The following is a 27,256-nucleotide window of genomic DNA, read 5'->3' as shown; positions in this document are numbered from 1 at the left end:
ATGTACTGGCGTAGTGCTTCTCAAACTTTCGTGTGCATACTAATCACTTGGGAATCTGGTTAAAAATCCAGCCTAGAGTGGGGCCTAAGAGTCTACACTTCTAACAAACTCCAAAGCGACACTGGCACTAGGGGTCTGCAGACCAACATTAGGTCTGCAGCAAGGTTACAGAGAATGGAGGCTCAATGAGGGCAGAGATAGATTTGTCTATACCCCAGTCCTGGTATGTAGAAGACACTCAAAAATATTTGTTGAGTGACCAGAAGAAACTGCAGTCCAGGTTCGGTGGCTGGAATCTCCTGAAATCTTTTGCAAGCATGCTAAAACTGTTTGGGAATAGTTATAGCACTTCAACCATAAAGGAATACCTGTCTAGAAGACCTGCTTATACTGATTTGGTCTGCTTACCTCTCCAACAACATCTTTTCTAGCATTTAGGATGCCATACTGCTCAAAAAGAATAATAAGTAATCACAGTGGGCCACAAAAGGAAATGCAAATCCACTCTGGACAATTCTTGACTGATAAGTAAATGATTAAAGCTTCCATTCTGAAACCATGGCAGGATGTGCGTTTTAAAAGATCATTTGCGAAATGCAAAGGAGATGCCTGCCACTCAACCTCCTTCCCAAGATTATTCACCAGATTGTGATCACCTGACCCACTGGAATTGGGGTATTTGTTAGAAGGCACACTGGGAGGGCACCTTGTATAGTGAGTCATGATAAATCTCCCCAACGGGATCTCCAGAGTGAATTAGTAATGGCTGAAGAGAAGGTCCTAGCCAGGGACCAGCACCCCTCACAGGTCTCACAGGAAGAGCGATTCCTGACAATTCCAGGTGTAGTGGGTCACAGGGGTTACACACATGAGCTCAAGTGTAGACCAGCTCGGGCATATCAACCCTGCTCAAAACTTGGACGTTTAGTGGCAGGATTGGGGAGCGACAGGCACAGCCACAGCATGAGGACCCCTAGAGAGAATATGCCACTGGAATCCCTTCCAAACAAGGTCCAGGAATTGCTGCAGCACCACACTCATGGGATCCCATGTATGGATTTAGATACGCGAATCCACTCCCCACAACCCCAGACAAACCTGTGTGAATATGCTCACTGTAAGGGGGTTCTAATAATTAGGAAGGCTTTACTTAGAATATACTACTTCCTTGCCTGTTTCTGTGGAGTTTTTCTGTCATGGGTGCAGTGTATGCCCCCACAGAAGTCCACTATCAACTCACTGATTCCTCACCCAAACTCTTTAGTGACTCACACAGGTACGACTCCTATACACTGGGAGAAGCTGCCTGTGACAGGCTGCTTAAGAAATTAAAAAAGAAATCTCACACCACAGACTAAGAGCTCTCTATAATCAGAAAAATAATAGCATTTTCCCTATCATCGGGCTCACATCTACCTCTGCTTGTTTTCTTCTTTAATACTTCATTAGGCAGTTGAGAAATGTAAAGGTGTAGAACACTGCTGTCATCTATTTGTGCTCCTGAATTCCTAGTTACTTTTAAAATGTATATCAAGCTGCTTTTTACTGTGCAGGCAATTTAAAATTTTTCAACATGTGAACCTCAGGAAAAGCCAAAACCACGAACGTAATACTGCATTTCTGTCCAGTCAACAAATATTTATCAGGCACCTACTATCTGTCAGGCCTACTTTAGGTGCTGACACAGGGATTGGAGACACAGGAGTGAACAAGACGAGTAAGTCCCTGCTGTCATGGAGTTCACACTGTAGGGGCAAGGAGACAGAAACAAACATACACATATATGAAGAGGAATTTCAGATGCTGAAAGGTGCTATGAAAAAGATAAAATGGAGGGTTGAAGAGAAAAGCCTGGGGCAGAGAGGAGATCTGGTTTGAATGAGATGATCAAGGAAAGACGAATAAAGAAGCGATTTAAAAGCTGAAATGTGGCTGGAAGCAGCATCACCCAAAGCAGGTTCTATACCAAGTTCTGCAGATGTCATTAACAAGTATGATATACATAAAGAGCTCCTTGGTCAGATGACCTCGCAGAGCTTAAACAAAGTTAAACACGATTCTTTTCCTGCTGACATCCCACAGCCTCTCAATTGACAATGTAATAAATCTTTGAAAAAGTGTACATAAAAATGCAGTACTAATCAAACTTCTCTGACTATGGAACCCCTTCTTCTCAAAGCTCTTAGAGGAGATTATATTTCATGGGAAACATTGAGCTGGCCAATGGTTTCCAGCCCTGGCTTTACACTAACATTAGTAGTGGATCCTTCCCAAACACCAACGCCCAGGCCTCACCCCAAGCCAATGAACTCATACTCTCCAAGGGTAGAACCCACACGTCAGCATTTTACTTTAAAGCTCCCCAGGTGATTCTAATGTACAGGCAGGATTGCAAGCCATTAAGCTGGAGCACAGGGTGCATGCAATGAAAAAACAGAGTGGAAAATAAGGACAGAAAGGGTTCACAGGGGTCATACTGTGGAAGGTCTTGAATGACACACTAGAGAGCTCCAACTTTATTTGGAAGGCAGCAAGGACCTATCAAGGACAATTCCTAGGAAAGCTATGATAAATACCAGACAGGAGGTCAAGACACTCCAGGGCATTTCTGCTCTCCACCCCCTTCTTGCCACTGATTGTACTTGAGTGGCTGTGGAAGGGCAGAAGCGATTTATAACCACAAAACATACCGCAAGAGGAAAGATGGAGGATGAAAGATAATTTCAGAATAGGAACAATATGAATTCCCATAGCATCACAAACGTAGGAAATTCAACAAGATATTTTCTGATATCAGCTCATTCATTCACTCCGACTCTAAGCTAGGAGCTATGGTAGAATCAGAGGTAAATGCCGAATTAATCTGGACCCTTTGAAGTTTTTATAATCTAGTATAGCGGAAGACTAAATGGAAATAAACACAATAACAGACAGCACGTGGTATCTAGGTGGTACACAGAGGAGCCCGAGCAATGCAAGGAGGAGAGCGGAAGAAACCCCTTCTTGCTGAAGTCATTACAGAGGCTCTGGGGAGAGAGCAACATCACGTTAGCCATATTAATTCCACAGTTTTTCAATAGTTGTCTCTATACTGCCAGGCACTATGTTACCCTCTGAGAAAAGAGAAGGGGAACAAGACAGGATTTATGGAGCCCATAATCTAACAAATGAGACAGACACTGAAGAAAACAAAGTGCAAGGTATTTTTAAATGCTTAACAGGAGACACTGTTTCCCTGAGTAACTGAGGGTGAAGTGAGTATGCTAGACAAAGGAGAGAGCGGCAGGGGAAAGGGCAAGAACATTCCAAAAAAGGATCAGCGTGGGACATTCAGAGTCTAAAAATGGGACAAGTGAAAGGGGACAAGATGAGGCCGAATAAGAAGATCCAGAAGAACCCAATGTACTGGGATTATCTCCACCCAGGTTAGGCCAGTTAGGAGACAACCAGATTACTCGTGGTGAGAGTCATCACCATGTCTCACCATGTGGTGGCTAAAGGTACTACTCGTGACCACGATCAGTATCGTCGTCCTCTGCATCCCAACGTTCATGGATGGTTATCTCTGGGCCAGATATTTCACTTAAGTGTAGACCAATTTTAAGAGGATGACTTCTGTCCCCATACTGAAGGCACAGAAGAGTAAACTGGTTAAGCCATTCACCACGATCAGAAAGCTGGAGGAGCAACTGAGAATAGATTCCAAGAGACCAGAAGACTGATTGGGTGTGGCTAATAAGCGAGAGGGAAAGGCAATCATAACCTCCCTCTGGGTTTCTGGCTCGAGAAATCGGGTGGATGCTGCTGGCATTTCCTGAGATAAAAATCTCTGGACCACAAGCAGACTTGTGGGGGAGGATGTCATTTGGGGACATGTTGAGTTTAAGTACTTGTGAGACATTCAAGGGAAAGGAGGACTTGGTTACATGCAATGGTCTCAGAGGAAAGATCCAGGCTGCAGAAAAAAATGGGGATTCATCTACTTAGCAGAGTGGTCAAGATCACCTAGGTAAAGGGTAAAAGAAGAAGAGGAGAGAGACCTGATGGAAGTACTGGCTAGATTTCCTGGAGTGGAGAAGGGCCCTTGAACAATGACCCAATATAGATAGATACAGAAGTGTACCCAGAGCTCCCATAAGCCCAGATAAGGGAGCAGAGAAGGCAAAGGCTGCAGACAGGGCAATCAATCAGCCAGGAGGCCAGCACAGCCATCCCAGCATGACAACAAGGGTCTGATGGGAAGTGATGGGGAGGGCAAGGAAAGGAGACAGGCTGCACAGGGAGAATCAGCGGCATGCTGTGACGTCAATAGACTTGGACAATGAAAGGAAGTAAGGAATCCATGATTCCATCTAACATGTAAAGCTTGGATATGGCACTACCATTCATTAATAAGATAGGGGAGTCACAAGGCTGATTTCAAGGTTTACCTGGGGGGACAGTTATGGAAAGGCAAGGAAAGAATACAGACTTAAGTGGCAGAACATTCTGCAAAGCACACCAGACACTGTGAATGATAAACTGTGCAGTGCCAAATCCCAGGTTAACTCTAATTACTAATCTAGCGGAACCATGACTTTAAAGCAAACCCTAAGTGATTTGGGACTCCATTTCTACAACCATGAAATGGGAAGAATAATGTTGCCCCACATCTCACTGGCAGAAATATTTATGAGAGTAGACTTATTAATATAATCCCTTAAGGTAAGTAAAGTAGTACAGTTTGGTTTAAGACAGACTGAGATTAGATAGTGCTACAAATTGAGTCGCTGTATTGTTAGGTATCGATTGAAGCTTAGGGCTCTTCCTGTCTCTCAATTAAGAAGACATCCCTCACTAATTTATACTACACGGGGGAAGGGCTGCAGATCTAAAGAGGGGTGGGAGGAGAGACTCACCAGCACAGTAATAATAAAGGACAGTGCCTCCCGACTGATGGAAAAGAGGAATGAGGTCAAAGGCCTGGCCCCAGAAATTTTGCTGTTTCTCCAGTTTCGTGCACTGTGACCCAGAAAAGACATTCTCAGTATTTATGTTTCGCTACTGGCAAAGGATCTCTCTTCCTCTTTTCTTGGTAAACAGATACTTGCCCTGGATGCAGTAAATTTTATATACAGTAGTAAAGAGTAAAGAATAGGAGGCTGGGGGCAGAGGAGGAGAGGGAGAGGGGAAGTCAGGCTCAACTTCAAAGCTTCTTGCAATTTAAGGCCACAGGTAACTGTTAAGTGAGACTTACAGAAAATACATTCTTTCTATTAGGAAGATGGTGAAAATGAAAAACAAAACTTCTCTCTAAAGCAAGTTATTAAATTAAGAAGTCAGAAGTACTCAGAAGAATTTAAACGAGTTTTGCATTAACCAAAACACAAAAGGCGGTGCCTCTCAGCTTCCTTCTTGTGACTGTGTCAAACTCCTTGACTTAATATTTTACACACGTCGAACTTGATCTTACCTTTCACCTAACTTGCTTTTACTTTTTTAGTTTGGGGGTTACACTTTCCTTCATTTTATGAACTTCAATTTGTCTATTCCTAATCTATAAAACAACCCTGATAAACCTGTTGATTAAACATTCTAAAGCAGTGCTACTGAAAGTAGTCAGTCCCCAAACTGTTATCCATCAGCAAGATAATGGGCTCATGCCAGAATTAAGTCAACTACTGTTTACTTCAGCTAGATAGGTTTTTTTGGTTGTTGTTCCTCGGTTTTGTTTTTTCAACAATAAAGACATTCCTGATGAAGGGGGCAGTGCATTGATTTATGGTCTGGTACAAGCTCCCTACCATAATGCCCACCATCAGCAAATAGTGCACGGACCTGCCCCAGCCCATGGACCACACTGAGTAGCACTGCTCCAGAGCAACATTCCTACGATACAAACTATAACTTCTCATTGCCTGGTAGTTTAGGTGATAGATATTTTCCTTCAACACAACAGAACTCTCCAACACAGCTCCAATAAGTGGAGCATTCCCTGATCCCCTGCCTGGTTTGTGTAGAGACGCAAGTGTCCACAGTTAACATTTAACTATGTAAGGGGTAGGTGACGGTCTAGAAATCAGTTCTGCAGACACCCCAGCCACAGGGTCTTCCCACAAGATCATGCTGCCTCCTAGTCTGATGCTGTGCAACAACAAACAAAAATAAAATACCACAATTATATACTGTATTCTTATTTCTAAATGACAGAGTTAAAGGAGAGCATGACAAATGTTACAGCTTAAGAATGTTTTCACATCTTTCACAACAAAATACACTCCAAAATTGGAGTTCTCCTTGCTTTAACTTGTTTCTTTTCCTGCAAAGAATGTGCCAACATGAGAAACCAAATTACAACAAGATATACTACTTCATGATTCTGTTTGCCCATTTACCCAAAATATTGCTCAGGAATTAGAGGACAGTATGAGCAGGGCAGCCATGAAGGACGAGAAGAAAGGAGCCAGAATTTGAAAGTATAAGCACCTATCAGACTGGGGTCTCAGTGAGCAGAGAGGGGCAGAAATGAAAAGTGCCCCTCATCTCTCTAGCAATGAAACAACCCCCAAACATCAGCTGGAGCTCAGCCAAGCTACCTAAGCAAGATACCATTAAAATTACTTCTATCTGCTGAACTGTTCCAAAGATGCTTGCCTGGAACTTAAGCAAAGAGAGGTTACACAGAGATACCACACTACCTATCAATCTTGACATCCTAAGTGGAGAGTCTCATTCAAACAGCACACAGACTCCCATGTACTACAACAACTACACCATGGAAATAAAAAATAACAGATTTGGAAGAAATTTCGGAGATTTTGGAGTCTCTGGCTCCTTGCTACTAAAAACGTGGTCAGTGGACCAGAAGCATGGGCATCAATGGGGCATCAGAAATGGACAATATCAGGTACCACTCTAGACTTACAGCAACAATCTGATTTTATCATGATCCCCAGTGATTTGTAGGCACATCAAAGTTTGAGAAGCACTGCTCTGGTTCACTGGTTCTCAACCCAGCTGCACATCAGAATCACCCCTGGAACTTTTAGAAAAATACTGATGCCCAGGCCCCAGGCTGGGGAGCCCGGGACCCAACATCTTATAAAACATACTGATCCAGTCCTATTCCCTTGTTTTATGGATATAGATGAGGAACTGAGACTCAGAAAAGTTAGATGATTTACCAAGATCACAGGAAGTTAGTGGCTGAAATAGGAGTAGATCTAAAAAATATTTAGGATTGTGTTGCCTGTAAAAAAAAAAAAGCTGAAGAAACTGTAAAGTTACCAATAAATCAAGCTAATTTTAAAGATCTAAGGTTTCATTTTGGTATATACTTTTTCATACTTTTAAATGAAACCAAAACATACTTATGTTTATTTTACGTATTACCCCTTGAACCTTGGCCAGTTTTTTTCGATGCTGGGGGTGGCAGGGGGCATAATTCTCCATCAGCCACAACACCATTGATGGAGACACAGTGAAGACTCAGCTTTCGGCTTCTGCCTAGGTCACAGTGGCAGGATTGTGGCTGACTCTTTTTCTTTCTTTATTTCTAAAATCTCTTTAATGTGAATATACTATTTCTTTAGGAAAAAAAAAAAAGAAAAAAGAAAGAAAAATAAGGGGAAAAAAGCATTCCGAAACCACCTTTTAAAGATCTCAATTTAACTTAGATCGAAGAGTCCAAAAACAAGGACAATCGCTGTGTTCTGGTAAAAGCGTCCAAAAGTACAGAAGTGATACTTGGCATACCTAAGACAAAAAACTTCTGCCACGGGCTTCCCTGGTGGCGCAGTGGTTGAGAGTCCGCCTGCCGATGCAGGGGACGCGGGTTCGTGCCCCGGTCTGGGAGGATCCCACATGCCGCGGAGCGGCTGGGCCCGTGGGCCATGGCCACTAAGCCTGCGCGTCCGGAGCCTGTGCTCCACAACGGGAGAGGCCACAACAGCGAGAGGCCCACGTACCGCAAAAAAAAAAAAAAACAAAAAACTTCTGCCACAACTGCTGACCCTTTTGGTGTTGATGTCATTACATTTAAAATGCCCATAAATTAGCACTAGATACATGGGGGTGAGGTGGGAGGTATGGGTGGAGTGAAGGAAATTAAAAGCTGTGGTCAGACTTGAAAAAAATACCCCATAAAGCAACGTATGTTTCTGACAGTTGAAACAGACTGCATGACAGACAGCGAAACCACATTTCCGCATGTTTTTTTTTTTTTCTGGAATGGATCTGTGGCTTTATGCCACCAAGCAGTATTTTGGTTTACCAAAATGTACTCTATGGCCTTTTTAATTTCATGTTTACTTAACTTTCCTTACTATCACTGTTGTTCTCACTCAACTACAGCAGCTTAAGACAAGTGTCTTAAAGGAGGAAAAAGTTTAAATACAGAATATGCCTCACATTAGGAAAAAAGAAATTAACCACACACATGTAATTCACATTGACTAAAGCATCCCTTGGAATTTTGGTATATAGCTCATACATAATGGACAATGGGAGTAATTATTGAAATATAGTAGTTTCTCAAGACAATTACAGACTCAGCCTCGCGTTTACATAAAATTTCTCAACACAAAAAGGATAAAGAATCACTGACCTATTCACAGTTGTTGGCCAAATGATAGAAAATAAAAAGCAACAGAAGAAAAGAATGACTGGAGCAGAATTTCCATAGCTGATGAATAATTTAAAGGATTCTGTACCTATTTTTAATGTCAAAAAAAACGTTAAAAGGAAAAAAGCCAAAATCAGATAATTTGCAAACTCCCACTATTATATCTATATAAAGGTAATGGCAGTAATCAAGCAAAATGATGAAGAAAATCTCTCTCATACACTGACACAAAGGTCAAACACCTTCCTTAAATTGTAAGTTCCTAAAACCACTGACCACAAAGGGCTGCCTGGCAAAGTCCACTGTGGTCTGGGTATAGAATTAAGGCACAAATACAAATCTTGCTGAAAAAGAGTACCTGAAGTTCTTGGTAAGAAAACAGACTTGGCAGGAGTTGAAGGGAAGGTGCTGAAATGAAGGCAGGGGAGAAGCAACAAACCCCCTGTCCTTCCCTCCTCTTCCTTGTATCACTCTTCCTCCTCCCTAGGCACCTCATCCCCTAGCATAATCAAGACCAAGTTTCCCCTCCAAGGACTCTTTTTCTATTAATGGTACCTTGATTCTGAAAGTCTACAGAGGTCAATGTTTTAGGCCTTTCTCTGTTCATTTCCACACCCCTCATTCAATGAACTGCGGGGGTCACTTGGGTTCCTCCTTTCCAGTACCTGTCACCTCTTCAACCCAGCCTCTATCCTTCATGTCCCTCTCCACTCAAATCATTTCAACCACCATTTACTGAACATTTTCTGCCAGGCCCCATGCTACTTGCTGAGAATAAAGCAAATAAGCAAAACCGACACAGTCCCTGCCCTACTGTCTTCCCTATGCTTTCCCTCAATAGCCCATGTAACAGAACCAGCATTTAAGGCCTTCCATAATGCTTCCCAAACCCACCACCTCAACCATTCTCTCCTCTACCAACCAACCAAGCTGGAAATGGTAACCACCACCTAAACATGGACAACACTTTCCTGTCTCTGTGCCTTCCACTTGGAATCCTCCCCTTTCCTTTCTTCCTGCCGAAGAGACCTCCTCCTCTGAGGTCCCACTAAAATGTCCCTACATCCTCTGTAAAAGGATTCTTAATCACTTCCAAGCCAGAAACACTTCCTCCTCTTCTGCCTATGTCACGAGTGTGCCATCACCACACACTGCCATGTACTGTTCACACTGGTCGAAATGCCATTAAAAGATTAGAATCCATGGAGGCAAGAGTTCTACCTCCCCTAACTCCCTAACCCTCAAAGCACCCTGCACAAAGTCTGAGGTCAATTAGCATTTGCTGAACGAACGATTATAAGCCACCATAGCCTTTGCCTTCCATCTGAGGTATCCAACACTGCCAACTCCTAACCATGCAACTCTCCCAGTGAAGGAAGAATAAACAACCTCATGAGGATTCAGTTCTTTTTCAGGTTTAAGTCTTTAGGTTATAATCTTAATCTCTGTAGGTCTAGTTCTAAATATTCAATTTGAGAAGCTAAAAATTTCAATTTAGAAAGTTTATTTTTTGCACGAGCTTCAAACAAACAAAAACGACAAATGCATGCCCCCAAACTGTGAAATCAAATATCAAAGAAAAAGTGGAATTTATAAATCTTGGGAAGTTGGCATGAATACCATCTCACAATACAAATCCAACAAAGATCCTACCAAATTTTTTTCTATATACGTCCTAAACTGATGCAAAATATCCTAAATTCTTGCTTAGATTTTAAGAAAATCCTATTGGCTATGCTTAGATCTCGTTAAAGTATGTCCTAACAATGGGTCTCCTTCTTAAGGTCAGCCATATCAAGCACTTGCAAGTGAGTTGCCGTTTAAAAAGGTTGTTGTACATAAATGTACTATGTGTGGCCCAGTCTCCCAGATCTGAAACCTCAAAAATGTAAACAATTTTTAAAAAAAATTTTGAAGGCTTACAAGGAAGTAGAGCTGTCATCTCCACATTCCTGGAACCTACATAAAGGAGAAAGTTTAAGGACACTCTGGAATAGTGCAGGACACAATTTTTCCACTAAAAAGCCCAAACATGCACTGTCTTCCCCAACTTGGCCAAAAATTGCTTAAGCAAGCAACTGTGGAAATGCCACCATGTTTTTTATTGGCCACTTTAGGTGAACTGTAATATTTTTTGAGGTTAACCAAGGTAGACATACTTAGAGGTAATAAGCCAAACTCCCAAACAGTTCTACATGCTCCCCCAAATCAAAAGCCTTTAGAACAGTCACCCGCATTCATAGCACGGCACAATGGAATATGCGAAGGGAAAAATTAAGCCCCAATAAAACATGTTCATTGAACAGTGCCCAAATAGTCAAAAATATAATAAACCCATGTGAGTAGACTCCCAGGCTACTTAGAAAACTCAAGACTCCATTTTGTTTATCACAATGTGGTCAGGACTAGACAAACACAAGCAACAACGCACTCTGACCCAATCAAGAAGCTAAGTGAAAGAGCAGAAGGACTATTTGGTAGCAAGATCTGCCCTGATTTTTCAGCTGGGGTAGATCAGGCCAAGGTGTTATGCTGAATTCTCAGGTGGCCCAGTCTATCCTATCTTGGTAATAACCCAACAGGTATCCCAGAGAATGGCTGAAATACTGGGACTGTTCAGCATGGACAAAGGAAGGCTAATGAAGGACAACATTTTGAAAAACTGTTGCCTAGAAAGGAGCTAAGAAGTAAGAGTGGGACTTTCCTGGCAGTCCAGTGGTTAAGACTTCGCCCTTCCAATGCAGGGGATGGCAGGTTCAATCCCTGGTCAGGGAGCTAAGATCCCACATGCCTCACCGCCAAAAAACCAAGACAGAGAACAGAAGCAGTATTGTAACAAATTCAAGAAGAACTTTTAAAATGGTCCACATCAAAAAAACTTAAAAAAAAAAAAGAATTAAGACTGATTCTCGGACCCTCGATGGGTAGCCAAGACAAATGGGCCTCACTTAAAACAAGAAATTTCCAATGAAAAAGAGGATTACAGAAGACCATGTGACACCCTCATTCTGAACCTGAAATAAGAACCCACCACCACCACCAACCCTACTTTGCTAATCATCATGAGAACAGCATAAGAAAACGTGAAAATACAAGTATGGTTTGACAGGTTCTCTCAAAATTATGTAATTAACTAGAGAAGCCAGACAAGGCTGATGCTTGGCCTCTACCCATTAGAATGCCAGTAGCACCTCTGAGTTGTGACAACCAGAGATATCTGCAGATACTGTCAAATGTCCCTGGGAGCAAGGAACTGCCCTGTTTGACACCACTGCTCTAGAGAAATAGTTCCCAAACTCCTCCATTTGGGTCCAGGTTTCCTCACTGGATCAGTGAGTGCTATGAACTCTTCTCCCACAGAAGAAGACATACAATTTTGCATAGAAGTCCAAGGACTTTGTGGATACTTTAAAACTCAGCCAAGGACCCCCCATCTGGACCTCCATTCATCTGGAGATGAATCCAATCCTAAATTTTAAAACTGCCCAACTGCCAGCTCAAGGGCCTGTGGCAGAACTGCAATGAGAACTCCTAACCTCAAATTGCCTCTCGAGGCCATCGTTACTCTCCCTAAGAGTCCTGCCTAAGAGCTCAGAAACAAAGCTTATATACTGGTGGTTGACACTCTACTACAGGAAATGCAGTGCAATGAAAAATTAAACCATCCCTTCAGTTGCTCCAGCGTTTCCTCTGTTAAGTTCCAAAGATTGTTTCAGATGCCAGAAATACAGGAGTAACACAACACATTCTTCTCTTTTGGAGCTTATATCTTAGCGATGGATCTCTACTACGATCTCTACTATGATCTCTACTGAGCTCTACTATGTCCTTGATTCATCAAAGGTCAAGATTATACATTTCCCCCTTCTTTTATTTAATTACAGTTAACTTATTATAAACCAAGCTGAAAAGTCCAAACCTTCTCTAAGTAAAGGATAATGTGAGAAACCCAAGGACTTAAGATCTCAAGTTCATTGTAAGCCAGTTTACAGGCCTACAGTGTCATCAGGGTAAACCTCAGCTAAAGAAACTGACATCGGCACTGGATTCTGGAAGGATAACTAATCCCAGGAGCTAATTACACAACAGGTAATAAACTACTACATATATACCCCCCTCTTAACACTTTGGGAGAAAATTACTGGATCACATTATAATTCATGTTATTTCTGAAGTTGTACGATTAAATTTTCTAACACTATACATGCCAAATGAAAAGCATAAAAACTAATCACTTTAAAGCAGCACTGGAATTATATTATATACATATAAAATACATATAATTTTTGGGAATTCCCTGGTGGTCCAGTGGTTGGGACTCAGCTTTCACTACCGGGGCCAGGTTCTATCCCTAGTCAGGGAACTAAGATCCTGACAACCGCGGCGTGAACAAAAAAAAAAAAAACAAAAAAACTCTGAAAACAGGTGTTAAAAGGGACTTTCTGAGACTAAAAAGAAGTCTCACTTCTGTTCATTGGGTCATAGAAAATAACCAAAACCAAATGGTCATTTTAGATCAAAGGAACTAAAAGAGATCTCAGTGTTCACTTACACTCCAATTTTAAGCTGAGAAAAGTACAGTCCTAAGAAGTTAAGGTACTCAGCAATAACACACAACTGGTTACTGGCAAGGTCGGAACTAGAATCTGAATCTCCTGACTCAGTCAAGTACTTTGGGGGAAGTAGCAGAGCATTTTGAAATGTCTGGAGAATTGACAGAAATATCTATCACACCAGTGATCTGAAACTGAGCCAAACCCAGGATCTATTTTACTGGTTGGCTGATCTCAAGAACTTATTTAATTTCTATGTGTCTCAGCCTCCTCATATACAAAATGGAAATAATAATATACAGTAATAACCTCTTAAGGTTATTGTAAGAATAAAATATTATCTGCACAGCAAGCTCTCTAAAATCACTTACTGTTACTATTACTACTCTTGTAACGACACGGTACCATCTCCACCAATAAAAAACTAAGATATATTCAAAGTTCCTTGTCCCTTGGAAAGAAACAGAAGCCTGCAACTTTACTGATTTGGAAAGAAGTTAGCTAAACACACCACAGTATGGCTAAGATCAATATCTCCCCACACTCACTCAAACCACATGTACACAGACCTATTAATAGTAAAAGAATTCTTCAGATACACAGTGACTAGTTATAGAGTGATGTCCAAACTGAATTTTAAATTCAGTTCGGAAAGATTCATGTTTTCATCTTTAAGAAGGCAAATTCCACATGCTAAAACACATATATTCTACTTTAACTAGCCTAACTCACTCCTGAAAAGCAAACCGAGCTCAGTTGCTTTTACTTTGTCTTTCCACTTGTCATTTTTCCACAAATTTAACAAGTAGGCACCACAGGCCTAACGTGGCTTGGAAGCTCAGCGTTTGTTATCCTACAACCACAATATGCCCTTAAAAATATTAAATCGCGTGTATTCTTGGCTAGCTCGATCTGAATGCAGGGATTCCCTCACTCACCAAATATTTCATGACCACCTACTGTGTGACAGGCAGTTCTCAGCACTGGGGACACAGCAGAGAACAATAAACACCCCTGTTCCCACGGAGCCTTACCTTCTAGTGGGAGAGAGCAGACTGGCAAGAAACAAGTTCACATCTAGTGTTTGCACAGTATACTTTAGGAATGCAAAAACAGCCAGTTTCATTAAGCGCTCTGCTCAAAGTGGATCCAGACTCTGTATTTTAATTTGTGATCCCAAGCCTCCCTTTCGGCGGGGCCTGGACTCTGGGCGGATAGCAGGGAGGAGAGGGAGGCTCTGTGCTCGCACACAAACACACAGATCAGGTCTCTAGCTAGAGTGACACTCTAACACTTCTTGGATGGACGGGCCGGTAGCGTCCCCATCGTCTCGTGTTGCATGCAGCCGAGGACATCCCAGAAACAGGCGCACTATTTGCTGATTGGAAACAGCGCGGTCAGTGAAGGGAGCCCTGGAAGTGAAGTCAAGAAACCTACTGTTTCCTTTTCTGCCAACATCTCTCGCTGTGCCACCTCGGGTGTCCGCTGACCCGCGTGAACCCTGGTCTCCCCGCCCGCAGGCTGATCCTCCTGTACCGTGACACTGGGCTAGTCTCTTAAGCCCTTAAGCCTTGGTGTCATCTGTTCAAGGAGGGCAGTGGAATGACACTGCTTGGCAAACCGTCGGGTACTCCACTGACAGAAGCTATTTAAATAAATACATGGATCCAAGCTTGCTACTTGCTTTACAGGAACATCAGAAAGATTAAGGAGAACATATAAAGCGCCTTAAGCTCTCTGTAAAGAAAGGGTGTTACAGGGTACTAGTGCTCATAATTTCTACAATTCTTTCCAGTTATATTTCCTTGCATTTTCAAATTCTTTAACCAAAATAACCCACAGACCTTCAGAAGCAGAATACATATGTAGAAAATAAGAACAGAATCCTAATTAGAATAATAACAATTCGGTGAAATAAGCTTGCTAGGAAATCAGAAAGTCAATATCCATCTTCCTTGCCTCAGCCTCTCATGCCTAAGCTGCCGGGGCTGAGACGCAGCGGGCTGGCCAGGTTTTATGTGGAGCCCAGTAGAGTAGCCAGCCTTTCTCTCCATCCATCACAGAAACTCCCTCCACAATACAACCGTGAAGTATTTGTGGGCAAAATCCTCAAAAATGATGACAAAGTGACCCATGCACCAGACGGCAGAGGACCTCAGAGGTGTCTGGGGGTCTTTTTCTTCCACTTCTTTGACAAACCAGCTATGAAAACCCACACCTTCCCTTTGTCCCGCTGGACGGAGTACTGTCACACACGGCAGCTCTCTGAGGAAAGGTGGGCTCAGTGGTAGAGAAACCAGCAAAAGCTTGGCATAAATGCTGGGTCAAGGCCAACGAAAACAGAGAGGGCATACAGATTTGTGTTGATGAATGCCAGCCAAATCTCTCTTTACAGATAGAAAGCAGCTACCACTGACAGCTGTTGCTAAGGCAGAGTCAAAACGACTCTAATTTTCGCTTCTGACTAAAACTTCTCAGGCCCGTCCCCGTTAGAGTGAGTAATTTGGTGAGCTCTGTTTGCAGTGAACTTCCTCTGAACAAGTCAAGTCCTAAGTCTCGCAACCCATCATTGTCAGTATAAATACTCAGTTGCCCACACCTACACGTGCTGCCTCCAGCTTTTCTCCCACAGCCCAGCTCACAAAACTGATCCTAACTTAGCCACAGGACCAGTGGATCCGCCACCGCAGCTAAAGAGCTAGAGTTTTTTAAGAGGAGGTATGGGGAGGGATCAAGGGAAAATACCTTCTAAAAATTACACCCCTTTCACCAGCTCTGCAGTGTCATGTCAAATAAAAATGTTCTCACTAAAAACAAACGCAAATTACTTCTCAATACACATTTGAAACACTTAATTCCCAAATGACTTTATCTATTCTATAGTACAAAAAGAAAAAAAAAAAAAGAAGTAAAATTCTAGGAAAGACAAAATGAAGAATGTGAGAACAATGGGCCAGTGCCTGCACTATCTCGGCTTCACCGAGGCTGGAACTGCACCTAAAAAGATGCATCTTACCCCTCAGTCCACTAGGCCAACCCGGCTCAAAATGATATTATTCAGGATACAAAGAATTTTGCCCAGCAAATAAAATAAGCTAAACAAAAATAAGCAATATCCAGTAGGGATTAAGGGGCAGTGAGAAAGGAAATATCCCTTTGTTTGAATGCTGCAAAGAAAGCCTTTTAACAGTATAAGCAAAACATTTGCCTTCATTTAAAAGTTTGAGTTGTGTGCAATTTCCTGCATCTAAGAACCTCTTTCTGAACTACAAAGAGGCCACAAAACATCACATTTTCCCCTCCCAGCTTCCCCCTTCAAAAACCCACAAGACGGTGATTAACAAACAGCCCGTTGTCTTCAGGCACAGTTTTAAAAGCCACAAGGAAAAGATAAAAGTTAAATGGAAAAGCAAGTTTGTAAACAAATGAGAAATAGGTTATCCAGGGAGGAAGTAAACTCATCTTGATAAACAAGCAGCTCTCCTCGCCCCATTTGTGGGAGACTCCAAGTGAAAGCGACCTTCGCCCTCTTGCCCACTGACAGTAGTATGGATGGAGAGTCCTGGGCCAAGCCTTCTGGCCCTGACTCTAGGCAGAGCTGCAGGGGTCTGGGTATAAGCCTGAAGTTCAGTGGCTCAAGGACAAACCCAAGCACTAGCCCAGCCTCCCAGGGGCTCTCCACTCCAGAAATGAGCTGGGGCCTGAATCTCCAACCCAGGGCAGATCCATCTCCCAGCAAACACCCTCCCAGGCAAATTCATCTGTCCACTACCTAGTAACTGTATCACCTTGTGCAGATCTGATTCTGTTTAATCATCCTTTGATGAGACATAATCCCTTTCTTAGGATCTTTGTGAGAATTAAAGAATTTTGGCAATGGGCCCAGATCAGTGGTAAGCACAACCCAGATATGTAATAAACATTTACGTCCACTGAAAGGAAATTCCAATTCCACTCAACAAACACTGCTTCAGGTGAAAAATCTTCAGGTATTCTACAAAACCTCAGAAAGAAAATTAAGAACCCAACATGCGAGAAGAGAAAAAGGGGAAACCCATGTGATCCAGAAAATGCTCCTAATTATGCACATGCCCTGACAGGTTAAATTTCCTCCTCCAGATCAGCTTCTCTTGAAGGTCCTGTGACATGTAAAATGACAGCTCCATGGGTCCCGCCCAAGCCACTGCCCCTTGGTATCAACTGTCCTAATGCTAGAACCTCTGTTTTGGAAAAAAATTAATTAAAATCTACATATATCTAGACTTACAAAATAGGACTTAAGTTGGCCCTCATCCCAAAATGTTCAAATCAGAGAGGCAGGGGAAAATTTACCACCAATAACCTCCATTTGGTTAATTACAGAATACTATTGAAGGATAAGTAATCTTAAATTAGAAAGGGTGGCTTTAAACCTTAATGAAAAACAAATAAAAACACAACCCCCTCCCCATGCTCTAATTGTATCTGGAGTTTTTTGCACAATCATCAAGATTTCACTTGTAATCTGTTTGAGAATTTCCAGTCCAGCAGTGTCCACCACCGTTCAGCCCCTCTAGATTATTATTTCCTAATTTTATACAGCAAAAGAAAGTTCTGTCAGCAAAATTGTCACTGGTTTATTAGTTACTTTCAGCTAGAACTTCCCACCTTCGATAATTCACTTTCATCATCACACAAGAGTTCAATCACATCCATTCCTGAAAAAAACAGTCACTGCCTAAGAATACAAGTCACCTTTTTGCCTATCTTCTCAAACACCTACTCCTACATCTACTCCTCCATATCCAAGCATATACCATCTAAGACAAGAGATGTGTAATAAATTAGTAATGCTCCAAAAAACAGTTTTCTTATGGGAAATCTGGTCTAAACACAACTCTAAACAAATTGACTTCCACTGCAAGCACTGTCCCCAAATAAATTTACTGCACCCTAGAATCAAGTACACTCAAGGCTGGAATGCCATGCCAGTCGTATATTACTTCAACCTCAATAAATCTCTTTTTACTCTCCAAATCCTCGGCTGCTTTCTAAAATAGTTCACCAACCTAATTAACAACAGCTTCCTCTGCAACTGTGGCCTTGATTTCACTTATTTACACATTAACTGGAGCCTCCTTTTGGCCAATCCAGTCTATTCTCTGTACCATGCCGAGCCTTTTATCTGCCCTGGACAGCATTTTCTCCAGCAGATGAAGTAGATGCCGATTGATTTGCTGTCGAGCATGGTAAATTAATAGCAACAAATTGCTGAGGGCCCCCTCTCGCTGCTCCACCATGCTTCGGCAGTTTTGCTTTATTTGCTCCATGATGGGCAGCAGTCGGCCTCTTCAAGTCAATTTCTTCTTAACAACCTGCAATACTTTTCAATGGTGAAAATAGAGCTGTTCCTTGTAAGTCAGAAATCAATATCCTATTGCCCTTAGAAAATGCTAAACAAGCAGTATTGGCAATCCACTTGGTAGTAGAGGGTATCAGATATAATGCAAATCCATACTGCTTCCCTCCCTGTAGTTATTACAGTTTGCTAAAAGGTTCCTAATGTCATTTATCATCATTTACCATCGACCAGAGAGGCTATGATTATGATATCCTGTCAGTTGGCAAGGCCCTTTCATTTCTATTCAATTAATATTTTAGCAGCACTCAAATGGTTGTGGCCCAAGTCTCATAATAAAATTTACATGGCTTGTAGTGAAACAGGAGTTCTCTTGCTCTGATTTGAAAAAAATAAATAATTGTATACATACACTTATAGGTCGAATTTACATACCCATTGTTCCTAATCTACATCCAATATTCACTTTTTAAAGTGGTAACTGCCGCTACCAGATTAAATCAAATTAAATCAGGGCAGTCTTCTTTAATTACAGCATTACGAGTGAAGGATGGGAACAAGCAGCACTTAGCAATGTTATCAACTGCATGCATCACCCTGTTCTGCCGACGGTCACTGACCCATTTAGAAGCCACACTGTATTTATAAAGAACAATCAGCAGAGGGAAAAAAAAAAAAAAAAAGTAACAACTAAACCACGGGCCACCTGTCCCAGCCAAAACAAAAAACAAAAAAAACCCAACTTAGATGGAAATCCTTAAGGAGTAAAGGCCAATGTTCTTTCATTTAAAAAAATCCCATTATGAAGATATCACAATGAAACGCATGCCATTTCTAACCATGTCCCATTTGTCATCTTCACTTTCATGCTAGAACTTAAGACAGTGGCAAAGCATTAATTCACTTTATAGTCTAGAACACTCCACTTTAACCTTTCTGGGTTTTTCCCCAGCTTTATCTGCTCAGCTCTATCGATCCTACTAAAGATTATCAGAAATTATATTCATATTTTATGCTCTAATTCCATGTCATGTCACTGAGCTCCCCTTTAAAAAAAAATCAACTAATTCTACCAGACTAATGCTATTTACTCAGTTACCAAAATTTAAATTAATTATGTTCTCAAACATAATTGTTAAAAATTGGCAACATTATGCAGGCTTAATTAAGATTAAATCCAATTTACTGAATGTACTTTAATTGGTACTAATTACATTAGCTTTCATTTCAGAATGACAAATTCCCCATAGGTTTCACTTTACAGTCGTCTAACAGAACCAGCACAGGGTGACTGACAACGAGTATCATACAGAAAGGGGAGGGACCATGATACTGGACCCCCCCCCAGCCTGCTTGTCACTGCTCTGTGCTTCTGTCCTTTTATCAATTTGCTAAGTCACACAGTCATGACTCCATCACAGCCATCATTTTCTGTTCCAATGAAAAATTTCTCTAAAAATAAATACTCTGTGGCAGGCAGCAGCCAAGAACAGAAGCATTAACCAAAAAATACACAAAGGTTTCAAATATCAGGGCCACCAATTACTAGGGTACTTCCAAGGACTCCGGGGACTCCTACTCTTGAACCCTTCAGAGACACAAATCTAATAAGTGAATAAGCCTAACCTGATCTTGAGAACTAGGCCCAATTATGCCGCAGGGCAACTTCCCTGCATTATTGCTGCTTTCCATTATGAGGGTATCCAGCAAGTGCATCTGGAAGAGAGGCCAAGAGGAACCAAGGCTGTCTGCCTAGGAAAACAAATAAAGACAGATATGCCTCTGTGCTTAAGGGGGGAAAGAAAGAAAATATAATAAGTAGGTGGTTTGCAAGGCTGTCTGTATTTCATAATGTGATAAACTGCCCTCAGGATTCTTGATATGATTGAATTTAAAAGCAAGAGAAAAAAAGGGAAAATGTACTCCATTTTCAATTTCAAATGGATGGCATTTGAGGCCAGCTGGACAAGAAGATGACAGAATTACAGAAGTATAAAATGTGTAAAATTAAGGGATCTCACATACCGCCCCCTGCCCCCTAAAAGAAATACATACAAGCTCTGTGTCTCTGAGAACTGTAAACAGTATACGGAGATCTGAAAACTAAGTGGTTATGATTAAATAATAAGATACAGGAGAAGAAAGAAAGGGACATTAATCATCTGGTCCAATCTTTAAAAAGACACTAATTAGTATTGGGTGGTGGATGAAGACAAAAAAAAAAAAAAGATATGTACAAGATCCAGACCTAAAATGACATGTATTGAGGATAATTAACAAACAATCTCTCTCATGTAATTTATTCCTATAAGGTAGAACTAAGGGGAGCCCATCCATAAGTTTGATGGATTTTGTTTAAGCAGGAGGTATTTACATTACTTACCTAAACAGAAATGACAAGGATGCCAAAATAAGAATTTTAATATGCGGCCAACGATACTATAATGTTAATACTGACGTAACCAAATAGCACATGAAGTAAAAAAAGTATCTGAAATAAAGTCCTCAGTGTGACGACTTTTTTGTTCTTCCAACTTTTTGTTTTCAAATACTGTCTATCTGATTGCTTTTACTGTCTAACTGTCATCTTTTAAAGATCTGAGTATGTTTCAGGTATGTGATAATTAACCATATCCAAAAAGGAACCCATAAGTAGTAAGAGCCTAATAATATGTGAACATTTCATATTTTTTAAACTTAGAAGGTAATGACATCCACCATGAGTATAAATAAGAGATGAAAAGCACTAAGTTTTCCCTCATCTTTTCCCAGCAGGTAAACACATAAACACAACTATTCTGAAATGGTTGATAAGACAGATCTGAAGCACTTTCACTAGATGACTAAAAATAAATGCCTCCTAGAGGGATTATTATTGCCAAACAATATTTATACATATATGCTATTTTTCTTTCTAGGAAACTTAAACCAAACCATTTTATTCAGTCTCCTGCAAAAAAAAGTCTGGTTCAGTCATACCTCTCAATGCTTTCTGACTAATCATTATCTTTTTTCTTTCTTTTTTTTCTTTTTTTTTTTCCTTTGGGCTGAACTAACTGCTAGATTTCAAGACCCAAGACCCAGCGTTGAACCTTATCACATCCTCCTATCAGGCTCATGTATTCTGTACAAATTCTGGAAGGAACAGTTACAGTTCCTGGTAAAACCCAAGTAAGTAGCCTCAGGGGACCAGTACAAGGAATTTACATCAATTTCTTTTGTAGCTCCAGAGATTTCATTTTGATCCTCCCAGCTCACCCTCTATCCATTCTTTCACACCAATCCAAGGAAAGTTCCACACAATTTACAATTTTACTTCTTAATATTTTCCAAAAAAAGCTTTCATAAGACAAGCTTGCAATGCCCAAAATACATAAATTCTTTCAAAAGAAAAAAACATTTTAAAACATTAGCATCCTGCTTTTGAAAGTGTACAAAGTTTAATATGCATTCACTTTATATCACATTCTTAAATGATTAAAATGAGGATAATATGCAAAAAAGATGGGGAACCACACCTGAAAAAATAGCATTCTCTCCAGTACATGGTCTTGTAAAATACAGGTAGCCACAAAAAAATGTGCAGAATAAAACTGCAAAACATACAATTTCCTTTGTAAAGTGCACAGTATTACTGACTGTCATTTAAAATGCTTATAAAGAAATGATAGCTTACCTGCTTGTGCATTTCTATATTCAACCCATAGGACATCTCATAATACTGTCAAAGAAGGAAAAGCAATTAATCTCATGCTTTTCATCAAACAATTTCCCTAGTTTGTTCAAAGAGTCCCCAAGCAAACATAAAAGCCTCACCTAAACCAAAATATCCATCCTATTAATGTTGCTACATCAGGAAGAACACTCTACCGCTATCTTTAGCCTAATAAACTAGAAGCCACCTTAACACACAGAATCTAAGACAATAACTCACAAAACTAAGAAAATCAAGTTCAAACATAGCATTCTTAACATCTCCAGTGGTCTTTATACATCACAAGCAGATGACTCACGAAGGTCTGATGAAAATTTGGTACCCTATGGACTCCAATTCCTAGGCACAGCGGGCAAATAAATAACAAAAACAATGTGTCTCATACAAATGCTGACGCTTTGACAAGAACTGTTCAAAGAGGTGATGCTACTTCAGAGTTCCGTTTCTCATTTTTAGCATACTGTTCATGTTCATACATTCAAAGAAAAAAGGCTTGATAGGAAATGAATGAGTTACTCTGGAGCCTTTATGAACAAACATAAGAATACACTTGGTAATACTTCTGAAAAAGCAGACCTGAATGTTTTAAACATATAGTATAACTGGCATTACAGAAATGCTGGCAGAACAAATCAGTTATACAGGAGACTACAACACTCCTCAAACCAATGTAACACTATAGAAATTGAAAACACACAAATACACACACTAGGAACACACAGAGCGGCAGGAGGAGGAGGGAGGGAAAATTTGAAAAGATGTCTGGTGTCTTTTCTTACCCATTATTCTTTAAAAGAAATAAAATACATTAAAATTTTAACAGTTTACTGAAAAATTATCTGGTTAAAATTGTTTGGAGCAAGAGCAATAAAACAACAAAGAAAACCACTAACACAAAAACATTTTGCCTGTGACTAAACAAAATGTCAATCAGGTTGTTGTTTCTTCAATCTGTAAAAACAAAGCACAGAAAATTATACCCCATGCACCTAAAGTTTTTGAAAATTCAAATCGAAGCTGGTTGTCAGAGGCAAGTTATAACATCCTGGAATTACAGGTTGCTAATGGGCACATTCTCACAACTTTAACTGCACTAGCACTGTGACTGTGCTCTATCCTGCAGCCTGTAGCAATCTGAACGTACTCTTGCTTTGGTAGCCCAAACTAATAGGCACTTTGAATCTGTGATACAGTTTTCTTACCATCACATAATGCCGCTGCATCTCTGTCTTCTCACTGGCAAGTTTCTCACATTCCAGCTTCAGGCTGTTCAAGAAATAAGGAAATCTAAGTACAACGCAGATCTTGCCTTACATCTTTCAAATACACACTCCCTCCTCTAAATCATCACCTACAAAACGCCAAATCAACTATCTTAAATACCACCCTCATTACTGAAAAACAGGCAGGAGAGAAAAGGGTGAGTGGAACCAGCCTGGGCTTGCCCTTTCAACAAGGATCAAATGTGGGGTTTTTGTTTGTTTTAAGAAAAAACCCTCTAGCCAATTTAACTCCATAATCTCATCCAGAAATGAATATTCACTAAATTCACTTAAGAACGAGGAAATAAACATCAATAATGCCTATATTTCCAAACACTAATAAGTCCCCCAAACTGTCACAAGGGAGTTTTTTTCTTTAATGTTCCACGAAGAGATTAATAAAAATATGAATCAAGCATGTCTTGTGAACGATGTCTTATTTTTTTCCCTCCAAAACACAGACAGGTTGAATACCACCACCCAGGGGCAAGGCGTGAATGGGGTTCAGTGCCTTGTTTTGGTTCCAGCATTTATGAAGTAAGAATTACACGTCATTGAAAATTCAGCGAAAGAAAAATATTTCAAAGGCACTCTAAGGTCTAATGATTGTCTCTTAAGACGAAAACATCTTTTCAGCATATAAGTAATGAAATCGCCTACTTGGCGACTTCCCATGGTTCTGGGCTCTTGGTATTTCAGCAGAAGGGCAGAAAGAAGTAAGAAGGAATCAAGCCCGCTGTAATTAATAAAGAACCAAGGAAGTCAAAAGGCCCCAGAACCTTCCCAACCTTCCATTCTCCTGGCCCCAATAAATCAATATCGAAAGTCTGGCCTCAGCGTTTTCCAAGTCTCCCCAGTTTCGATTGCTCGGCCTTTTTTTTTTTTTAATTTACAGGAAAAGGACGAAACGCTTAATTTCTTTACACCTGCCTGAAGAAAAGAGGCCTTGACTTGCCTTTTCTGCCCACAAGGAAAGACGATAATACCTTTGTGGTGGCCAAAAAAAAAAAAAAAAAAGGAGGGGGGCTGTGTGTGTATGTGGGGGGAAGACAAGAGCTAAGCAAATAGGAGGATCAGCTAAAGTCAATATCGTTACCTGTGGTATTGAGCCTGTAAAAACTGAAACTCTTCCTTAATCCGATCACAGGACTCGGAAATTGTAAATTTAAAGGGTTGAGCAGGCTGATGCGGTGCCTAAAGAACAACAATAAAATATTTGATTAGCCCACAGCACAAGCGAGGCGCAGAGATGGAGAGAAAACCACGCGGCGCTGGGGGAGGAGGAGGGGGGTCATGGCGCAGGCAGATTAAAACTCTCCTCCCGCCCCCTCCCCCGGCCGCACAGCCCAGCGGAAGCCGCTTGCGGGCTAGCCCCGGGCCCCCGCGTCCCCGTGCCCGCCCCGGACCCCGCAAGTTCGAGACCCCGCTCCCCTCCCACGTCAACGGCGGGCGCCCAGGAGCCGGCGCGCCTCGCCCACCGTCTCCCCACCCGGAATCGAAACTGGCCCGTCGGGGGGACGCGCGCCATGGCGTCCGGCCGCGGACAGGTCGGGGGAAGGGGCACGGCTGGCCGGCTGGCTCGCTGATCCCCGGGGCCCACGACGCGAGGGGCCGGCGTCCCGCACTCAGGAGCCGCCGCCGGACCCGCCGCGCCGCCGCCGAGGGCGCCCTCCCCGCCCCGGCACGGAGTCGCGCCTCCTCCATCGCTCGCCACCCCTCCTCCAGGAGTCGCGGCGCGGGGACGGCAAACGGCTCCGCGCGGCTTCCAAGGGCTTCAAAGACAACAATAAGAAAATGGCTACAACTCAATTGCTTCTCCGCACCCCCTCTCCGAAAGTGCCCCAGTGCCCGGGAGGAGTGGAGGCGGAGGAGTGGCGGGCGACTCCCCGAGCGGGGCGCGGGGTTCGGGCCGACCTCCACGCCCCTCCGGCCAAAGACACAACTCGGCGCGCAGAAGGCGACGCGGAGAATCTCCCGGCGCCGGGCGAGCCAGCGCCCCCGCCGCCCGCACTCACCGGGTGTCTGGTCTGCGGGTACATCTTGCTCAGGTCGCGAATCATCCAAACCGATTTAGTTGGCTGCGCTAAGCAGAGGCGCGCGGCTCATTGGCTTTAATGGCCCCGAGAAGGAGGAGGCGAAGGCGGCGGTGGCGGAGGCGGCCGGCCGGGTCCGAGGGGCGGCTCGGGCGGTCCCGGCCCCCGCCGGGTCTCGCGTGACGCGGGCGGCAGAAACGCGCGGCGGCGGCGGCGGCTGGGTGCGGGAAGCCGGGCCGCTCCGCATTCCCCGCGGGCGTCACTGGCCCGCCGCGGGCATTGTCCGGCGCGCGTCTCCCGCGGCAACGCTCCGACGTTCGGTCCGCCGAGGCGTGCCCGCCGAGCCCGGCGCCGCGGCCGCGCCGCTCACCCGGGCGGGGAGAGTGAGAGCTCCGCGCCCCAGCGCCCGCCGGCAGCGCCACCCGCTCGCTCGCTGGCTCGCTCGACGTCCCACTCCAAACTTTTTTTATTTGCCTTTTAATTGGTTGTTATTCCTCCAAATGAATGATCTCTCTCTTCTTTCCTAAAAGCAAACACAAACTCCTTTGGTTCGGAAGAGGTCTCGGCGGTGCTTTTTGGTTTCTCTGGAGATTTTTTTTCACCTCACAGCAACGATCTTTTAAAAGGCACCTTTTAGCTTCTTTTACCACATCTCATTTCCTTATTTTTCTTCCTTCCTGTTTTCTCGTCTTTTTTTTAACCCCAAATTGAATGGGATTATAAAAATAAAAGAGAGTGGAACGCTTGCGGCTTTTTTTTTTAATTCTCTCTCTTTTCAAACTCTGCGAACAGCACCTCAAAATAATATACAAGTGTGTGAGAGAGGGGAAAGAAAGCAGCCAACAGCTCAAACACCCGCTCAGAACAGCTCTAACAACACGCTCTGTGTAGGTGACTTCTTTGACCAAATTTAGCAGCAGCTAATCATTAACATTCTGATACATATTCACAACCGTCCGCGGTGGGACCGCGGAGCATCCCGGGAGATGTAGTCCACCCCCGGCGACCGCGGCTGAGGATTCGGCCAGATTGACTACAATCACCGGCCGGCCACGCGACCGCTCTGGGGAGATTTTTCAAGCGCCCCGCCCACCCCGGCGCAGTAGGCGTCTCCAACAACCAATCAGAGATGGCTGAACATTAATCGCCGTCTGTGTTACTGCCCATCATTTCATTGCTGACAAATGGCGAGCTAGCGGGGAGGAGCCGGCCAGGCTGGAACCCACGTGGGGGCCGGGCGTCGTCGGTGGCTCGGACCAATGAATGGAACAGGACGGGGTTAGCGGAGGCGGGGCGGAGATGGCCCGCCCAAGGCGGAGCTTCGCCTTGGCTGAAGTTCCTTAGCGCGAGCGTTCGAACCTGGGAAACATTTGTTCGGCTGTCAATCAAAGTAACGTGGGCATGGGAGCAGCGGTGACTACTGCTGCTGTTGCTGCTGCCCTGGCTGCATCTTCAGAACTGGGTGTTGGTAGCGATGGTGGCGGCAAAATAAAGGGGGGGAGGGGCGGTGAGACTAGAGGCTAGTCAGAAGATCTCCTTCCGAGTCTCGTCCTCCCAGCCGCTCCCCTCCAACCCAAGCACCCTCGGCCCCTTGCTCCGAGCCGCGCCAGGAATGCGGACTAATTAGGGTCCAATGTCTCCTTAAAGAGACAAGCTCGGCCTTGTGTAACGCTGCGAAACCCCTGTTGAGACAAGAAAGGGAGGATCACGCCGATCCCACTTCGTTCGGTTCACATGAATTTTACGCGCCGCT

At 42.9% G+C, this 27,256-nt stretch overlaps 1 protein-coding gene across 5 annotated transcripts in view; it reads right to left on the bottom strand.

The window, feature by feature from the left end:
* Nucleotides 1-26,574, bottom strand: part of TLE4 (TLE family member 4, transcriptional corepressor) — a 150,640-nt gene extending 124,066 nt beyond the window's left edge. For all 5 annotated transcript variants that reach the window (XM_029203682.1, XM_029203683.1, XM_029203687.1 and 2 more), the window contains exons 1-4: nucleotides 25,486-26,574; nucleotides 24,567-24,664; nucleotides 23,411-23,474; nucleotides 22,170-22,214 (exon numbers count right to left, since the gene is read on the bottom strand). In XM_029203682.1, coding sequence (XP_029059515.1) covers nucleotides 22,170-22,214; nucleotides 23,411-23,474; nucleotides 24,567-24,664; nucleotides 25,486-25,530 — 252 coding nt within the window. In that variant the 5' untranslated portion in view covers nucleotides 25,531-26,574. The remainder of the gene's footprint in view (nucleotides 1-22,169; nucleotides 22,215-23,410; nucleotides 23,475-24,566; nucleotides 24,665-25,485) is intronic.
* Nucleotides 26,575-27,256: the final 682 nt, after the last annotated feature.

This window comes from Monodon monoceros, unplaced genomic scaffold, assembly GCF_005190385.1.
Source record: "Monodon monoceros isolate NGI ecotype Baffin Bay Population unplaced genomic scaffold, NGI_Narwhal_1 Super_Scaffold_5, whole genome shotgun sequence".
Taxonomy (NCBI): Eukaryota; Metazoa; Chordata; class Mammalia; order Artiodactyla; family Monodontidae; genus Monodon; species Monodon monoceros.
This window is presented reverse-complemented; position numbering and strand designations above follow the sequence as displayed.